Raw genomic sequence first — 19,879 nt, 5'->3', positions numbered from 1 at the left:
ATGGCTTCAATGGGATCGGCGGTTCCAGCGATAGGAGATGAAGCTCCGTAAACCAGTGCTGGCGCGGTCAAACTGGAGCTATCAAGATAAGGGTACAATGTTCCGCCTTCAACTTCCGGAGAACCCTGGGAATCAGGGGAAATGGAGGAAATGCGTACGCAAAGACGTTGAACCATGCGATCGAAAATGCATTCCCTAGAGACGCCAGCTTGTGTAATGTTGGCATTTGGCGTTGTGTCTGGTTGCGAAAAAAGTCCAGGTGAGGCGTGCCCCATTGGGAGAAGATGTGACTGAGAAGCTGCTGATTCAACTCCCACTCTTGGCACACAGAGTGCTGTCTGCTCAGTGAGTCCGCGAGGACATTGTCTATTCTAGGGACGTATTCTGCACAAAGGGAAATGTTGTGAAGAAGCAACCAATTCCAGATTTTCTGAGATTCGTGAGATAACGTCAGAGAACCGGTCCCCCCTTGTTTGTTTATATAATGCATTGTTGTGGTATTGTCTGTCCTCACAAGCACTGGGGAATTTTTGATCCGAGGAAGGAATGCTCGAAGCGCCAGGTAAACTGCTCGTAACTCGAGAAGGTTTATGTGCAGTTGTCGCTCGGAAGGGGATCACTGTCCGTTGATACTGAGTTCTTGGAGGAACGCACCCCAACCATCCAGGGACGCATCTGTTATGATATGCGGAGAAACTGGAAGCAGGAAAGGCAAACTTCGCAAAAGGTTCTGCGGGTGAATCCACCACTGTAGAGCTTTCACCATGGGAGGAGTCACCCGGAAGACATCGTCGAATGATCCTGTACCCTGGATCCATTGAGTGGACAGCGCTTCCTGAAGAGGGCGCATGTGAAGACGGCAGTGTGGAACTAACAGGATGCAAGAAGAAATCATCCCCAGCAGGGGCTTGTAAAGGCGCACCGTGAGGGATGTTCTGGCTTGTATGCGGGCCGCTAAGGATGACAGCTTGGATTGAAGCTGCTGCGATGGAAATGCTTTCTTCTGTGCCGTATCGAGGACAGCGCCTAGGAAAGTGAGACGCTGGGAAGGTTGAAGGACGGATTTGTCTTGATTGAGAGTGAGGCCCAAGTCGTTGAAAAGTTGAAGACAGGCGTTGGAGGATTTGTTCACACATGCAAAACAAGGCGCCTTGACGAGCCAGTCCAAGTATGGGAAGACTTGGTGATGTTGCTGCCGGAGGTACGCAGCCACTGGAGACAGGCATTTTGTGAAAATGCGTGGCGCTGATTTCAGGCCGAAGGGCAACACCCGAAACTGGTGTTGCTTGTGATTCCTGTGAATAGGCACGTGAAAATAAGCGCCTTGAAGGTCTAGAGACACCATGAAGTCGTTCGCATTGAGGAGTTGTAGCACCTCCTTAATGGACACCATACGGAATGACTGTTTTTTGAGATACTTGTTTAGGTTTCTTAAGTCCAATATAGGTCTCCATTTGTTCTCCTTCTTTCGGATCAAGAAAAATCGGGAATAGAACCCCTTGCCTCGCTGAGCATGAGGGACTCTTTCTATAGCACCTTTCTGGAGCATTAGTGAGAGTTCCAAAAGCAGTAGATGTAAATTTTTGTGGAGCATTGGACGAGGAGGAGTTTGAGGCGGAGTTTCTATGAACTCCAGAGAGTGTCCGAATTGAACTAGTTGGAGGACCCATCGATCCGTAGTAATCTTTTTCCAATTTTGCAGGAAAGATTAAATTCTTCCTTCAATCTTACATGGCAGAGAAAAATTGGAGACCTGTGGCAGAGAAAAGTCATTGTCTTCTGGCTGTGTTCGTCTTTCCTCCATTACCACAAAAGGAAGATTTTGTGTAAGACGACTGCTGCTGCTGTTGCCTCTGTTGATATTGAGGCTTATAGTGCTGATTTGAGTAGTAAGAGGACCGGTAACCTTGAAAATCTCCTCTTGCAGAAGATTGTCCTCTCCCTCTTGAGCCCCGAAAGGAAGGACTCTTAAACTGGAGGGTACCCAGTGCCCTCGCCGTATCGGTATCTTTTTTAATACCTTGAAGCGCCTCATCAATGTGTGCTCCAAACAGAAGTTGGCCGTCGTAAGGCATGTCAAGCACTTTAGATTGTACTTCCGGACGGAAAGTAGTAGCTTTCAGCCAACCTTGGCGTCTCAGCACTGCAGCCCCAGCCAGTTGGCGAAACCCCGTGGATGCGATATCCATTGCACAATCTTTTATCTCTGAGGCTGAGCGTTCCCCCTCCAAGAGAATCTTCCTAGACTCCACTTTTTGTTCCTACGGTAAGGATCCCAAATATGGGGCAATATCAGCCCACATTTGAAGGTTGTAACGTCCAAACAGTGCCAGAGAGTTTGAGGCGCGCACTGTTAAAGCCGACATAGAAGAAAACCGCTTTCCAATATTGTCTAGTTTTCGTCCTTCCTTATCCGGAGGTGCAGATAGAGTAGCAAAAGGATTTTTCGACTTACGCTGCGCTGCCTGAGTAATGTCCGAGTCCGGTTTGGGATGGCCAGTAAGGCAAGCTGGAGCAGTGTCTGTAGCCCTATATTTCTTGTCCAGCCTAGGCAGTACTGGGGGCAAGGAAGAAGGGTTTTGCATGATATTAACCCCCTGATTCTAAATGTAGTCAATGATAGGTATGGACCTGACAGTCTTTTTGAAGGGTTCCTTAAAATCAAAGGAATCAGTCTTGTTGTTGAGTTGTAATAGGGATTTTGAAACGCAAAGCCGCCCTTTCCAGGATATTATCAATCCCCCCAATGTCTTCCGGGGCGAATCGGCTTGCGTAGGCACAGGGGATGCCGAACATGGAATGACAATCGTCCCATTCGTCATGGGAGTCCTGAAGTTCCCCCTCTTCATGTTTTTGCTACTCCTCTTCATCATTTGAGGATTCTGGAGGTTGTGAGGGAACAGGGTCCGGCTGAAGTTCTAGAGGCGGAGGCGGAGGTCTAGATGGAGGAGAAACCACTGGAGGTGGTGAAGGCGTAGATGGGAAACTCTGTTTATAATTCACAATCAAAAACTGAAGATCAGTGACTATAGATGCAGGCAGACACACCATAGGTTGAAGGGGACGAGGCTGGAATTCCTCCTGGTAATCTATTGGTTCTTCCTGTTCTTGTTCCTCATAATCCGAGCTCTCGTGGTATTTTACGTTCAGTTCGGATGGGCTAGTAGCGGTCTGGAACATAGAGCCATCATCTGAGTCATCCTCGTCCAGGAGATGCACAGGAGGTAAAGCCTGGACTCTGCTCGGAGAGGTTAAATCCAGTGTCAGTGTGCGTTTGGTAATTTTTAGATGAACATACGCACTTTTTAAGGTAGGTTCCGTTGTCGTCGTTGAACCCGTCGACGGGGTGGTCTAGGACAATGGGACGTCGACGACTGATCCAGATGGCATCGTCGACGATGACGTTGACTGTTGCGGCGTCGACTAAGCCATCGTCGTCGACGAGGCCTTCGACGACGTTGGCTTAGTCGACGGAGATGGCGTTGACATCGATGGAGCTTTGGTCGACGACGATGGTGCTTTCGTCGACGAACATGATGACTTCGTCGACGTGGATGTGCTAGTCGACGGCGGCTGACTTCTTTATTTTAATGATGGAGGAAATGGACCTACCCGTCGACGACGAAGATGTTGTAGACGTCGACATGGACGTTCTGTGGAGATGGTAGCTGTCGACGCCGTCACAGGCAAAGCTGACGAAGTTGTGAAGGGTTTCTTGAAGGTGGAAGCAGAGCCCTGCGGAGAAACCTTCACAGGCAAGACCTTAGAATGAACCTCTATAGACTTTTGAGTCTTCTTTTGAGGTGGCTCCGAAGAAGGTCCTGGGGATGTCACTCTAGGAGATAAATGTGTACTCCTGAAGGAACATTCACTCTTACCAGAAGAGACTGTCTGGTCTTTATCTGTAGCCATATCAAAAGGTGGCCCTCTCTGTACTTGAGGGTCTTTGTTGAAAAAGTCCGGCAGACCGTACAATCCTTAGAAGAGTGGTCTGGGTAGAGACAATCCTTATGTTTGTCGTCTACATGCAGCCTTTTTTGCCACATGAAGCACAGGGTCTAAAAAGACCTTTTTTAGGAGTATCAGCCATAGTAAACTGAAAACCGCACACAACTGAAGAAGTTCTGAGAGAAAAATACTGGAAATCCAGAGAAGTAAGGAAAACTGAGCAGAGCTCAGTGGAGACTCCCTTAGCACGACGTGCGGTAGAAAATCTGAGGGACTCGAGCTCCTTCCAGGAAGGTTCTAGAGGGTGGTGATAGCTGATTGACTCTTGGCCAAAGTTTGGTCCTTTTCACAAAAGGACAAGGATATGTTACTAATGAGAGGCCTCTGGCCCATTACTATGTGTATATGTCTATGTGACATTACTTTATTTATGTACCGGGGACTCCCATCCAGACGACAGGGAATGATTCAGGCATGTGAATCTATGAAAGATACCCCTATTACTGGATAAAGAAGTTAGACTGAAGAGGCCTGTACACTCACAAGAGAGGAAACAAGGGCAAGGTCTGAGAGGCCAAAGTACCCCCCTCCCAAGGTAACAGAGCTTCCAGCCAATGCCGGGGCAGGCAGAGGAACAAGAAGAAGAAGAAGCCTAGAGGGAAGGAAACAAGGGAAAAGAAGTTGAGCCCACCCAGAGGGAAGGCAACAGGCCAGCCAGATCTGCAGCAATAGCCATAACCGCCAGAAGCAAGAAGAGCAAAGAAGCTTCCCAGCTCACAGGATAAGAGCAGGAAGGAGAGGAAGTGCCCGGACCCACCAGCACAAGGGGCCGCACACATAGGGTACGTTAAGTCCCAAGACATGGGAACCCGCTTTGGAAAAGCTTCCGCAGCAGAGGAAAAACAAAAGAGTCACGGGGAACAAACCACCCCCGCGGAAGGCTTGACAAGCAGCCCAAAGAAAAACAGAAGGCCTAATCTCAGGGCAAAGTCTATGTAACAACTCCAGCAAAAACGCACACAATCAACAAGGGGCCGTCCAGCAGCAAACAATGCCAAAGCCCCAGCAAGGAGGGCTCAATGAACAAAGAAACACAAGCTACAGCAAGGGTAACTGGCCCAAGAAGGTCCAGAACCAGCGTAACTCAGCAGTCACTGAGGAGGGGAAGGAGGAGGAGGAGGGGAAGGAGGAGGAGGAGGAGGATAAGGTGGAGGCGGAGGAGGAGGAGGCGGACGGAGCCCTGCCAGGAACCTTTGGATGGCGGAGTCAGCCGGGGCATGGAACAACAGGCTGCCATCAAACGGAAGATCAATGAGCCGCTCCCGAATATTTTCAGGGAACACGCCGTCCCGAAGCCAAGCATGGTGACAGAGAGCGACTGAGGAAGCCTTGGCCCGGCCCTGCACCTACGAGATGTCTAGAGCGGAGAATAAATGCCGCCAGCTCCAGGCCATCCAACGTATGATGCCGTAAGTCCACCTGAGCAGTCTCTTGGAAAGCTGCAGATCCCAGAGACTCGGCAGAGTCCCACAAACAAGAGGAGACCCAAGCCAATACACAAAGGAGTTAAGGGCATGCAGGGCAGCGCTGGTCAAGGCGAACATATTGAGCCCCCAAGAGTCCAGCCAGCGGGCCTCCCGTGACAGCGGAGTCAACAGTGGCGGAAGGGAGTGAAAAGCAGTGCGCAAAAGGGGACTGGCGGCAGAGGGGTGGAGGAAAAGACACGCGGGGCCGGAAGGTGCCGGTGCAGAAGGTGTTAAGGCAGCGGATCACCTGAGGAGGGACGCCTCCAAGCCCCCATCAGGGAAGAAAGGAGCGAACCCTCAAAGGCAAGCACAATCTCCCTCCCACCAGAGCCCTGGTGGAGAACCACCAAGAGATGGTCCACCGGGAAATGAGCAATCGGGTCACCCATGCGCTGAATGCCACCAGACGTGGACACCTCGTGAGCGTGGGCTGTACCCGCCTCTGTAGGGCCCCGCGGTGGAGAACGTTTCTCCTCCGTGGGCGACGGCTGTAAACTAAGGAGGCCGTCCCCGAAGCCAAGCGGACGGGCAAGGGCAAGACCTGGAAGTCAGAAGGAGCCGAAGAATGGGGGACCTGCCGTTCCTCCGACGAACACCTCAGCCTCAGAAATGGCGGGGAGCCACCCTTCGACCACGCCGGTGATAAAGACAAATCCGCGGCATGATCCCTGTGTGGAGGCGTAGAGTCCACGCCTGAGGCAGGACGCCAACACCATCCGGCGCCGAAGGAGACACCGGAGAGGACTCCTCCAAGTCACACAGTGCCGGTGACATGAGTGGAGCCGGAGCCGAAGTGGCCAAGGGGTGGCGCCGGAACGATGCCGACATGACCTCTGTCGAGGCAGCCGCCTGCGTGGAGGAACGAGAGGGACCGGGGGAGTGTCACGAAGCCCTCCGCCAGTCTCGGCCCAGAATGTGGCAGAGATGTCTAGGCGACCCATGCGGTGGTGCCAGAAACAATTCAACCTCCGACTTGCCCTCCGATGAGGCAGCCGCCTGCGAAGAGGAACGAGATGGGCCCGGAGGGGTCCCCACCCAGCCTCGACCCAGAGCGGGACAAGAAAAGGTCACCGACCCCTGTGACGGAGGAGCAAGGTGCGGGCACCGTGGCGGCGTCAGCTCAGCCGTGGACGAGGCTTTCACCTGCCCAGAGGGCCGAGCGGGGCTCAGGGTTACGACCCGAGCCACAGCAACCTCCCGCGACGCCCCAGCGACCTCCTGTGACACCACAGGGACTCCCGCGGGAGTTTGCGGAACAGCAGAGGCTCTGTGGTCTGCAGGAAGGACCCCCAAGGGGTCCAACAGGCACCACATCCTCCAAGCCTGGATCCGAACCAGTCGGCGCCGGGGTCGGAACCAGTCGGCGCCGGGGTCGGAGCCGCTGGCGCACCGCGGAACGCCTCGCGCAAGGGATTCGCTGCTGCCCCAGGAGGGGAAGGAGAAGGAGACGCCAGCGAGGCCTGCAAAGCCGCTGCGTTTGTCTCCATCTGGACTCTCGACGGCCCATCACCGGGAAACGGTGGATAGGACGACATACAGGGCCACATCACCCGTGGAGAGCCCACGCCCCCGGCAGGCCAAACACCGGCTCTCGTGACATCGGAGAAAAGAGAGGACGATGACCACGCCATATCTGAAGCCGTCTGCTGAGACTGACCGAGGGGAGGAAGCCGACCTAGAGAGACACGCTGAGAGTAGTTTCATCCGGCGCTCCCGCCGCGACTTCGGCTTCAACTGTTGGCACGCCTCACAATCAGTGGTGCCGTGATCCTCCCCTAAACACCACATACAAATGAGGTGGGGGTCCGTCGCCGACATAAGACGCCCACACGAGGTACAAGTCTTGAAGCCCAAAGGTATTCGCACACTGTTCCACCAAAAGAAGAAACAATGATTAAGTAAAAAAGGCCCCAAACAGGCCTGTAGCAAAGACCGGATCCGCGTTGTACTCGGAAAAGGAAAAAACTGACGTAGGCTCGCTGGAGTGGGGTTTATGTGACTTCGCTGACGTCACGTACGCGGACGACGCCTGGATGCTGTGGCAAAAAGTTTCCAGATCCAGCCTCACACCTGGGGATAAATCTACGTGAAGGAATCTGCGGCTAGTAGTCTCTTCCAGATTCATAAGCTAATGAAGGAATTTTGCCCAGAATGTCTGGAGTCTGGCATTACCAAATCTATGAGTTTTTCTATGGAATGTATAGAGCAAAATCAATTAAAAGTGCAGATCATTGTTTATGGTGCATTGTTTTTGGTGACATATCAAATTAAGGACCACATACAAATCATGAAAACGATACATTATCTAATTCTAATGAAGCCAATAGTACAGGCCAGACTTGCCCTGTCTTCATTGGCTTGTCGAGAGAATGTGTCAAACAGGACACTGGTCAGATGTATTATTATTTTTTTTAAAGATGTTAATTCCTTCCACTCCTCCTTGCGCTGGAATACATCACGGTCAATACTTTACCCATGTTTGTGTTCGCCTGAGGATCCTAAGTGTGGGTATACCAGACATATACAGAGCTTCTATAGGTTCAGGTTACCCACCGTTGATAAACTTTGTGCTGTGCATTAAGGAAATTTCAAAAGCAAAATGCAGGTTTATGGTGCTTGTGTTTTCTTTGTAGGTATAAACTCATGGGCAGTTTTTAAAATCTCCCACAACCAAGTACCATCAACATCCACAAATCGCTGGGTGCCAGACTTCCCTTGCCCAGACTGGCTGGCCAAGAAATCGTAAGGAACTTGACATCAGTTAGATTTTCAGCCTTTTTGTTACCCCATAGGATGGTAGTTCTCTTTAGTCCTCCTCACACAGAACATACCCCAGTTAAGGCTTAATCCACATCTATGTTACCCTGGGTGGGGCATCAAATGTCTGTGCATTTAACTTTTTTTTTTTTAATTCACAGGGATCCGTAAACTTGTCACCAACTAATGTTTATGATGCTGGGGAAGGGCTTTTATGGAATGTCTGCAGTATTTGAGCCCAGGATCACGAGAAAGCCAGACAAACCTACCAACCCCAGACATTTGTGAATACTAAAAATCCAGGGGGACCAAGTCTGCTGTGCCCTGCACGAACCCAAACACATCTGATTATTCAGAAAATCCTTTGAATGTAAAAATACATTTCAATAATTTCATTTTTATGTGACAGAAATCTCAAGAACTTCCTGCAAACAGTGAAAATTGTACCGTAAAAGGATCACGCATCTCATGATAAAAATGCTGTCCCACATGGGTGGCCCATTGCAAGGGACAGTAATCTGAGCACGTGAAAACAACAACAACCCTACATGAACTTCATACAGTAACAGGTTTTGCCTCTTCTGGCCTGTTATAACAGATATTGCTGTTAATGTACCAGATGCTGAGGAAGGACTTGTTGCATTTCAGATAGCTATGAAGCCTTTTGTTAACTTTAACTCTATTTGAATTACAGAGGAATTGCAGGTTTGAGATAGAGCGCAGTGATGTTAAATTACATTTGCTACATGTTTCCTGAACAGTGCAAAAAATAAAAGTAACACACATCATGTACCTTACTGAGTAATCAGTCCCATGGGAAATTAGGAATGTTCTGTACATTGCTTAAGTTATTTCCTAGAGGTTTGTGCTCCCATGACGCAGTTTCAAAACAGGTTTAATCATTATCAGATGTGTACCTCTTTGTTGGGAAACCTACCTGTTGGTTTTAGGATATCAGACTCTGGAAACTCATCAAAGTTTGAAGTGTCATCAATGCTTTTTATTTCAATTGGAATTGCAGCAGGTCGCTCTCTACCGAAATCAGAAAAACATGAAAGAAATATGAAGAGTATCTATGTTGACACGATTACAGCTACAAACATTACTGAAGAGCACTTGAATCAACTACGGAACCTCTATGTTAAAAGATGATATACTGCTGCATTTTGTTTGTCTACTTCCTTCATCTTTGACCAGTGAACCACAATTGGAAAGGTGGGCTTTTGTGAATAAAAGGTGTACTACTCAAAATAAAAAAATAAAATATCACATCTCCCTTCGCGGAGTAGCCAGGTTCATCATATTGAAGAGATCATACAGAGTTTTCCTGAATACAATCTCTCAAGGATTAACATTATATATTTGCTTTTCAGATATGGCACATTGTTTGACGCGACCCTTGTTTTAGATTTTAGTATATTTATAGCACCTGTTATTAACATGTGGCCACATTAGTTATGTAATCGCATTGTATCATTTTAAAATCTTTAATAAAAAGATATTTTTTTAAAAAATGTGGTAATTATTGTAGGATTTTGAAACTGTGGTGATTTAGTACTGTATCAAATGAAAGTTAGTATCATTTTAGCCAGAACTGAGCTGCTTACGGGACCCATCACTAGATCATTAATGTATGCTACTACCATTTGTATAGCACACAACCGCCCATGGTGTGGCTTTTTTGGGAATTCTGGTGATGACTTTCCAAAGTTTCGAGCCTCTGGCAGAATGAAGGCGGGGGAAGTTGCGCTATCAGTAGCCTGAATGGGGAGGAAACTACTTCAGAGATGAAGGTATTCTTGGCCTTTACAAGACCAGTAAGAACTAGTAGAGGGTTCGTTCCTAAAAGATACTGTGCTACACCTCACCTGGCAAAGACCACATTGAATGTTATAAACCATCAACATATGTGCACCAACAATGAGACCCGTTAAAATGTATCCTACCTGATATGCTCCCAGTCAACTGCTTCAAAGAAAGAGTTAGTTTTAATTTCCTCTACTCCAGATGCTCCAACTCTGTGTTCCCAATCACAGCAGAACCTGAAACAGAAGGCAGCCTGTCACACATACGTTAATTCACAGAGAGACAATGGGAAATTGGATTATTATTAAGAATTTACGAACCAGTGACCAGGTGGAGGGAGTTGGTTATTCTTTTATTTAAATGTGTTCTCACTTTTTCCTTTTAGCATTAGAATTGTCCAGACAATATGCAGTGTGTTGTTATCTCTGCTTAGAATACTTTTTTTTTTAATTACATGTTAATGATCTTTGAATCGCGCTTATCCTACTTTGCTCCATTACATATTGATCATAGGAATCTCTTTTTACTTTCTGTAAAATCTCATGTATATCTCATATGGACATGATGATATGTCATTTACTACAACCTTTTTTGTAATGCACAGCTCCTATTGATATGGACAACCAACTTTTGTATATTGTTTTATTTGAAAAATCAATAAATCTATGTTTTTAAAAAACAAAAAAGTCACAAAGAGATAATGACTGGATCAACTACAAACTTGTCTGTGCCATTTTGTCTGCTTGTTTGTTGAAACTGCTTACTTCCCCCTTGCTTTATCAATGATCTTCAGTTGTATATACAGATACATATTTACTAAGTGTTAATAAATACATGCAATGTACATACATCAACGGGCATACTACCAAAATGGCTCCTGTTATCACACGTATTATAAATACACCTATTTAGTACACTGTGCTCAACACAGAACATCCATATAATATTTTTACCTTACAACACTGCTTTCATATGAAATAAAACCCTCTAGCTAACCCCCTCACATGCATGGAAGTTCATAATATGTTCAAGACTTTTGGCTAGCTGTGGCACCTAAAATTTGTAAATCATTTTTATCAAAAAAATGAATTCTCTCTCTCTCTCTCCCCATCTATATTGTAGTGTAGTTCCTATATTCCCAATAGGCTCTGCGCATTGGAATAACAAACAATAGTTTAGACGTAGGACTGAAGTCGACTAGGTCTCTACTGAGTATGTTAGACTTAATTGTGAATGCAAGCTAGCTCAGAGGTCACTAGAAACTTTCTCGAATAAACAAGAAGGGATTAGTTTCTGACAACCATATAACATGACAACTTTTTCCCCAAGAATAAGGAATATATCTCCAGAGTTGCGGAAACAATACATGGCTATTTCACTCAGTCAATCGTGCATGCTTCGTTTCACCAGAAGTGCAGGGAAAATAGAGAGACGGGCGTTTTCAATAAAAAGGTTATTTATTGAGCAGTCTTCTTTCTCATGCAAGAGAAGTTAATTGCAACAACCGTAATACTTGCTATGAAGTAAAGTGCGTACAGTAAAAGGAGTATTATGAAGTAATACTGTAAAAGCATTTGTATGGTTTCTAAGCCATAAGATAATTAAAATAGATAAAATACATACAATGATAAATAATGACTAAAAGTACTCAACTGGTGCATCTAAAATACGCCTACCCCGGTGTACCTAACCTAAGTAAGTCTAGTACAAGGAAAGAAGTAAGTGAGGTGTAGCTTGAGTTAAATAGTTTCTGCCAAGAATGTATCCAAGAATTCTCTAAGGGTCTAATCAGCTCCGTACCTTGGCTATAGAATGAAGGAGGTCTTGTATCTCTCTCTCAGGACTCGATCTCCCAGTAACCCGCAAGGGTGGCAGGGACACAATGGAGCTGGATTTCTCGGCAGGAGAAAAGACAGCGTCTCTCTCAGTGCGTCAGCTGGAGGGTCGACTTCCCTTCGGCACTCGCTACAGCAGGGCGTCGGGCAAGTAGTTAGTCGATCTGCTCCAAACCACTGTGTGTTTGCTAGGGCAGATGTGGGTATATTTATACCTGGAAGGTGCAGAGTTTCATGTAAGGGTGGACATAATAACGTCACTAAGAACTCGAAGTTCTTTACACGCTCCAGGAGTTCTGGGACAAATCAATACTGAAGCAGGGGGAAGTCCTGTACTGCTGAAGACTGGTTGTCTTCAAGAACTCGTTGTACTCTAGGAGCTTAGTGGAAGTAGCCATGCCGTATTTGGACTGCATTGGCTGTGCCTAAATATGGTTATGATTCTTATGCCTATATAAGGATATGTTAAGTTATACCTATATAAGGGTATGAATCGGGAAAATTACACTAGAGCCCTAGATACGTTACAACACCCACTCTACGTAGAATGTCCATCTTTACTAAATACTAAGCAGTTATAACATTTCTAAGCATGTGTTTACAATCCCACCCCAAAAATACATAAAATGCATTTGAAATGGTTTGTACACGAAAAATTAGTATTGTATTGTACGTTTTCTAAGCAGCTGTACCATTCAAATAATGCATATAGTTTTACATTTGAAATGCTGGCTGAATGATTCACGAAATTACATTCATGAAATGGCTCTTAATACAGTAGAGAAGGTCGAGACCATTTCATCACAGATTTATATAATACTAAACATGTGCTAGAGGCTAAGTTTAAATATTGTCTCTAGGTATCAAAAAATATAAATCTTGTTCTCTAAGCATAGTTCTACATTAAGCAGATTACTCTGTGCCCCCCCAAAAAAAGGTAAATATTTTGGTATAGAGAAAAATAATTTCGTTGTAGTAAAAAATTGTTCCAAATTTTAGAAGTTCTGTTTATTAAAACTGAAGGCCGAAATCAATGTTCAGGGAACGCTGTGTGCTTGTTTCTCAAGAGTTATTCTCGTTGTTAGGAGAAAACATGAATTCAGATAGGCTGGCAAAGAATACGTGTACCACAGTAGGTGAAAGTTGGGCCATTTTCGAAAAAGTAGAAATAGTGCATATGTGAGATGCATTACAGTCAGCGTGATCTGGATCAGTAATGTTCACAGAAAGTTGTACCCGTGTGCCGCTTTCATCTCGTAGCTCACCGCCACCTAGTCGTTATGGTGAGGTCTCAACGAATTCCGTCATCAGAATTGGTAGCCGTGTAACACGTTGCATGAGCCATTACCGAACCAAGCAAAGTATCGACATCCATAGGTACTGCTGATGGAAGTGGGAGACAGATGTCTAACACACATTCTTCTCCGCAGAGCAGGCATTGTAGAACAGGTAAGATGCAATCTTGCCAGATTGTTCTGAATGATAGAAACCATGTGGTATTCAGATCTCTTAGACGAGCGAAGCCGAGAACCTGTGTTATCTTATTTCGGTACCGCATTGCCTGGATCATTTGTTCCATGGTAATCTGGGTATCGCTGGTGACTGGACTTGCCATATCGGAGCAGAAGGAACAAAAATAGAATTCCTGCTATGAGTCCCAAAATGAGAGGCAGACCGTTGAACACAGATGCACGAAATTCTGGAAAATGGCCAGGACTGCTTCAAAGGGCGCTAACAGACCCAAAAAAAGTGTCTTAAATACATGTGCGATGCCACTGGTATCTGACATGTTTAAAATTTGACCTAACATTTCTACGAAATGTACGGGGCAGTTTGTTGATAATAATGTAAGTATCTCTGCTGAGGTACTTGCAAATCATACGTTTCTCTAGACGAGGTCAAAGGCACAGTTTTTTGTAAAAGAATGGAATTCATTCTGCTTAATGTATCAATTCGAATAGAAGAGATATTCAATGAAGGCCAAATCGTTGCCTCCTTGTCTGGCTTGCTGTTTGGATACAATACTTGCATACAACAAGTGACCCTGGATGTAACACTGACGAGATAGGCCGTTCCTAGCAACATGCCACAGCAGCTGTGGTCACTTAACATAACGTAGCTGCAGTTGGAAAGCTGCCTGAAAACAGGTTCTATTTGTGTAGCTGGGGTGCCGTGCAAGTGGCAAGAAAGATCATTATATGAACCCCCACAGGCTCCATGTAAATTAATTTCTTTACACAGAAGTGTACCACTTAGCGAGTTTTCACAATTTTTCCCACGAAGAAATACATATTTGTTACGCCCACTCCAACATTTATGTGTGTAAGGTAAATTCCAGGTCGACTTAATGTATCCTTTACCCAACCTTTCATACAGGCCCGCTGGTATATGCTGTAGGCAGTATTGAAACTGGAATGTTGTTATTGGTATTGTTATGGTAACATGTATTATCCATTCAAAGACAGGCCTCTCAGAAACTGTTAATGGTAATCTTTCTAGTTTTTCAATGCTCAGCACCGTATAGTCTGCTCCTTTTTGTGCCAAAGAGATTTGTTTATCTATAAGGTTAAAGAAAGAAAATAATGATGTTGTGTTGATTAGACGCCAAGGCACGTAGCCTGAACGCAGATTTTGTAACGTCCAGCCTAACTGTCCAATAGAACGTAATTGGGACTGGCCATGTTGTAAAATTAGCATATCCTGTTATATTATATCAATAGCAGATGATACAATGCTGTCCAAAGAATAAATTCTGGAGGACAGAGTCGTTAACCCATTGTCCACAACAGACAGTGATTTTTCCAAATTAATACGATCAATTTCTCGTATTTTTTCAGCAGTTTCAATTTACGTTACTTTCCAAGCTTCGTTTTTGACGCTGTTTGCGAGGCCCCAATAAGAAATCTCGCAAGTCAGCACCTTCTTTAAGTAAGGTCAAGTGTTGCTTAATTTCAGGTAGTGTGGATTTCTGTAGCCATTCGAGGCATAGTTTTCCTACACTGTAAGTTGTTATTATCCCTGGATGTGGTCTCTGGGAATATCTTGGGTCTGGCCTGTTCTGTTTGAAACCCTGTGTTTTGTCCAGGAATCTATCTTGACAGTTATTAGTGTCTGTGGGCCAGATCAATCATTTTTTCCAATCAGGATTAGTTCTGTTTTGGTGTAAAATATGGGACACGTCTAACCCCTCATCTGTAGTGCTATTTCTATCAGGCATCGGCTTTGGTATAGACGGGTTGTTTAAATCTTTTATCTTGGCTAGGCCAAGACAGGTTGTTTGTTGAATGGTGTCATTCAGGAACATTATTTGTTCTGGGATCATGCAGGCTCTGAATAATGATTCTAATCCCTGTACTTACCAATCTTTTGAACCCCAGATTGTTTTTGTTTCAATGTTATCTTTCCAGAATTCAAAACCAAATGTAGACAATTGTTCATAAAATTTTGCAGAATATATCTGTTTTGTATTGGTCAACATATTTTTCATTCCGGTCATTCACATTTTGAAATAAAACATTTCTGGATCTGTGACATTAAATCCTGAGAAGTAAGGAAATTTCTCATAAAATGTTTTCGAGCTGCCTTTTGGCGGTGTTGGACAATGTTCCCATTGATTGGAAGTTAAAACATTTCAAGGTTTTACAGATTTATGCAAATAGTGGTGCCCAAAATGATTAAAGCAATACATTTCTTCATATTCAGATGAACCTTCCAAATAATCATGATCTGTAAATGTTGCTGACATTTCTAAATCAGACATCATATTATTAATAGTCTCAAAGTCCCAATCATCAGAGAAAGTGCTCGGTGAGACAATGTCACTTAATGAAACCTTGAACTGGTGTGGATACTTCAAGAGTTCAACCGGGCAGTAGATGTCATAATCAGTAGCTTCCATGCTACACCACCAGGTATAGGAATGGTTGTGATGTTTACTGATGACAGGTCTCTTTTTTCAACATGAGATGACTTGTGAGGTTTTAGGACCAAGTTGATGTTCTGACTTGCTGTGTCCATTGTACTGTATTTTCCATCAATCATTCTTCCCAAGCTTAAAACTAAAATGAGCCAGAGCAGGGGGAAAAGTACACCTAACCCAATCCACAATTCAATCCATGGTGAAATAAGATATATTTCTCCAAGTTGATGAAAAAGTTCTGTTATTTTTTTCTTTGATTGTCTTGTTTGCTGACTTTTCTTCATGTTCACTGGGATCTTAAGAAAAGTCATCGAAATTGATGAAGTAGCCAGAGGAGTTCTGTCAATTGTTGGAATCGCATAAGGATTGTTATTAATCTTTGTAGTTGCTTTTTCCTTTGTCATTTCAGTATAGTCAGAGGCTACATCATTGTAGACAGGTGTTTCTTGACGAACTGTTGCAATTTGGGTTTCAAGAGGCACAAGTTCCATGGCTTTGTTGCATAGTCCTTTTTTATTCACTGCAGGTTTATCAAATGTGATTAGTCTTTCAGTTTGAACCTCTTGAATTGTAGAAAGGTTTGGTCTTCTGCTACATCTTGGGAGTCCACTGGGCCTACTACTTATTATTGGCCACATGGTTGTGATTTTACCAGGTCGATTGATACAACTCTGTTCTCCTTTTTACCAGCAAGGGGCGGTAGTACTACTGATCTTGTTCCGCTGATTGCTAAGACAGGTACTGCTTTTCTGTAAGAAGGCCCAAATTCCTTCTTCACCGCGATCTTTTCTCTGACCTGATCCCCAATCTTTGGAATCCAGACAGGTCTTGCTGGGACAGGTGGTTTTTCTTCAGTGGCCGTTGGCTTTAGCTTTGTGTTACTCAGACTTCTTCTTGTTTCATTTAAGTCCTGTAAAACAGCCAAACGATCTTTGATATCAAAGGTTTTTTGTTCCACCACTGAAGTCTGACTATCTAGGTCTTCGATTATCACTCTAGTACCAAACAAAAGTTCATACGGAGTGATTCCACCCAGAGAATTTCTTGGCAGATTATTAAGACTACGTTGGACACTTATTAGATGTTTGACCCACCCATCACCCGAACCGAATACCCTCGCTGTTATAGATTGCTTTATGGGGACCACTACTGCACTGAGACCCTACCTGTTTGGAACTATCGCCAGGAGGTGAACTTCCCTGTTTCTGCCACCGGCCCTAGGACCTCGGCGCACCAGCTTCGCGGGTGCCGCATCGCCTCGGTGTCAGAGGGGCTGCACGCCGGAAGGGAGGAGAGGAACGGCGGAACCGGGCTGAGGCATCCAGCGGGGCTGCGAGCGTTGCAGGGACTCCAATACCCAGGAGTCCCTGCGTGACCGACTGCCAGCTTCCGGTCCGCTCTCCCTGCTGTCCCGCCCACCGCCCATTACGTCCCCTACATCTAAGCTCTAATCTCCCGCAGCGCGGGACGCAGCACGGGGCGAAGTCCGGGCAAAGAGCGGGCCGTTCGAGGACGTTAGAGAACGGAACGGGCCACCCCCTTTACATCTCGACTGCCCTCCTCATTTGTTCACTCAGCTTCTCCCCCATTCTCAAGACACACCGCTTACTAAGAGCAAAATGGAGACAAGGAGCAAAGCTAATGTGGCGGTTGCTGGTCCTATAACAACCGCTCCTATTCAAGGTAAAATAGATAATTATTTCCTCAAGGCGGGATCTTTGTTGATTGAGGACATCACTCTCTTAGAAAGACGTATTTCGCAAGAAATAGAGTGGGTCCGAAGTTCCTCGATGGGTATCATAGCAATGGCAAAAACCCCAGAGGATAGGCGGAATATAGACAATTCTCAACTCGGAGCATGCGGAGGGGCTCACCCGCCTACCAGCATAGATCTCTCAGAGGGAACCATAAGCGACCTTGAAGACATGAGTCTCCTCTCGTTGCCGTTGACACAAATCACGCAACCTCCAAACATACCAAATAGGGGAGATGATACTGATTTAGCTACCCAAATCCCTGACCTACTGAGGGAAGAACCTCCTCTTATAACAAATACCCCAAATCTTACAGGGCCACTAAACACAGATTGGGGTCTAAGGGAGGGTGCAATTCAAAAAAGAAAAACAGGGAAACAGAGCTCCAAGGAAAGGAAGGCCAAACAATCAAAGACAGGGCTAACGCACAATGCACCCAGTACTGCCAATTCTATACAGGATAGACCGCCATCGGTGACATCAGATGGTCCTCCCCCAGAACCAGCTAGCAATATTTCCATTGATCTGCCAGTCCCCCTACCACAACACAGTACCGAGTCAGCTGAAGGGGACATAACACTAGCAGACATAGGAAACCTCCTCAAGTCAATTCTAAATCCCTTAGAAGCCCGCTTGATAAAAATGGAAGCAAGATTAATTAAAATCGAGAAAACTGCATCACAGTCCATGGATTCTTGTAAACCAGGGGTTTCTTGCCCTACAGCCCCTAATATTGACCCGAAACCCAAAAATAATTCTAACCCTCTGAAACCTGCCAAAGGCAATGATGCCGTAATAACAATCGGCACCGAAAATTCCAAATCACTCAACAACCAACAATTGAATTTGAAAGCCAATCTAGTTATGCCAGCGACCCCAGCAGGAACCCATGACAAGCAATCACCTAGTGCACAACAAACACATTCAGTTACTGATATCACGCACTCTCACTCACAACATAAAAGTCCACCTAAATCTTCACTAATTAATAAACAAAACTTTCAGGACTCCAACAACATAGCGCAAAAAACGGTTACCGTTAATCTTCCACCAGAGGTAGCTCCATATACTGCCATTCTAGCAGGGGTACCCGAACTAAAATCGGCCACATACGAGACAGGGGCATCTTTAAAAAACAAAGTAATAAACTGGTTATCTACATATAGACCACTTCCTAGAGGTATGTCAAGCGAAATCCGCATGGTAAGAAGAGTCTCGTGGGTAGGAAAGAGACCCAAAACAATTAGTGGTGACTGTATACTGGTGAGCTTTAAAGAACCAGGAACAGTCTCCTATATTTGTGGCTCTTCTCTAGAGGACGAGGGAAATAACATCCATCCACTCCCTCTTTCTTTCTTCTATCCAGCAAATACCCACACAACTAACAACCAGACGGTTGAAGTGATCACTAATGTCAAAATATTTACATATCTTGGGGTGATTTTTGATACAAAGGGCAGTTGGTCACCTCAAATTACAGCCAAGACTAAAGCGGTAAGGAGTTCGACAAATGCTATTCTAAGTTTTTCTAGGAGACTGGGAGGAAAACCGAGCGGTGCTTTATTAAACCTGTATAGGGCAAAAACTCTGGCAATAGCCAGATATGGTTCAGGTCTGTGGGGCTATGTGAATACCGAAATCATCCAAAGGGAGGAAAATAAGTTCCTTCGGGCTATACTAGGACTCCCCCAATCGACAGCCACATTTTCAGTTCACCAGGAGTTAGGATTAGGGTATATCACCGACATCCTTTCAATGGCACCTATTCTCTTATGGATTAGGACGTGGACCAACAATAACTTCGGTCTAAACCATAAAATACTGTTGGACTGTTTAAAATTGGAGAAATCCAAAAACATTGCTTGGCTGTCATATATCCATAGGTGTTCTCTGGAATTAGGACGCCCTGAGATATTCACTGCCCCCCTGGGACTGAAGAAATCTGACTTAGCTTGGGTCAAGCTCAATTTCTCCAAATTGAAGACCCTGGAGAGAGAGGACCAGCAACTAATTAAGCCCACGGTTAGAGCTCATTACATGACTATTACTTGCTCTGATATTCAACCGTACCTTGCTACAGTGAATATCCCTTTGCATAGGTGGCTTTTAGTAAAATTCCGGTTCAACCAGATTTATATGGTTCTGTGTGATAGCCAGGGTTGGTATAAACAGGAGGATGCACCTGTGTGTAAATGTGACAATTTTTCACTGCAGGACAACATGCACCTTATGCTGTTTTGCTATTTTTATAACATACCCAGACAGAAGTACCTGGTACCCCTACTGAAGGATAAAGCTTTTCTTCAGGCAAAACCAGCCCTCCTGTATCTCCGA

At 45.2% G+C, this 19,879-nt stretch overlaps 1 protein-coding gene across 1 annotated transcript in view; it reads right to left on the bottom strand.

Annotated features, from left to right (window-relative positions):
• Positions 1-19,879, bottom strand: part of STK38 (serine/threonine kinase 38) — a 395,034-nt gene that overhangs the window by 37,153 nt on the left and 338,002 nt on the right. The window contains exons 11-12 of the mRNA XM_086923099.1: positions 10,178-10,273; positions 9,169-9,263 (exon numbers count right to left, since the gene is read on the bottom strand). Of these exons, the coding sequence (XP_086779225.1) occupies positions 9,169-9,263; positions 10,178-10,273 (191 nt within the window). The remainder of the gene's footprint in view (positions 1-9,168; positions 9,264-10,177; positions 10,274-19,879) is intronic.

The sequence above is a fragment of the Lissotriton vulgaris genome, chromosome 5 (assembly GCF_964263255.1).
Source record: "Lissotriton vulgaris chromosome 5, aLisVul1.2, whole genome shotgun sequence".
NCBI lineage: Eukaryota > Metazoa > Chordata > Amphibia > Caudata > Salamandridae > Lissotriton > Lissotriton vulgaris.
Note: the sequence above shows the minus strand (reverse complement) of the source record. Positions and strands in the feature narration are given on the sequence as shown.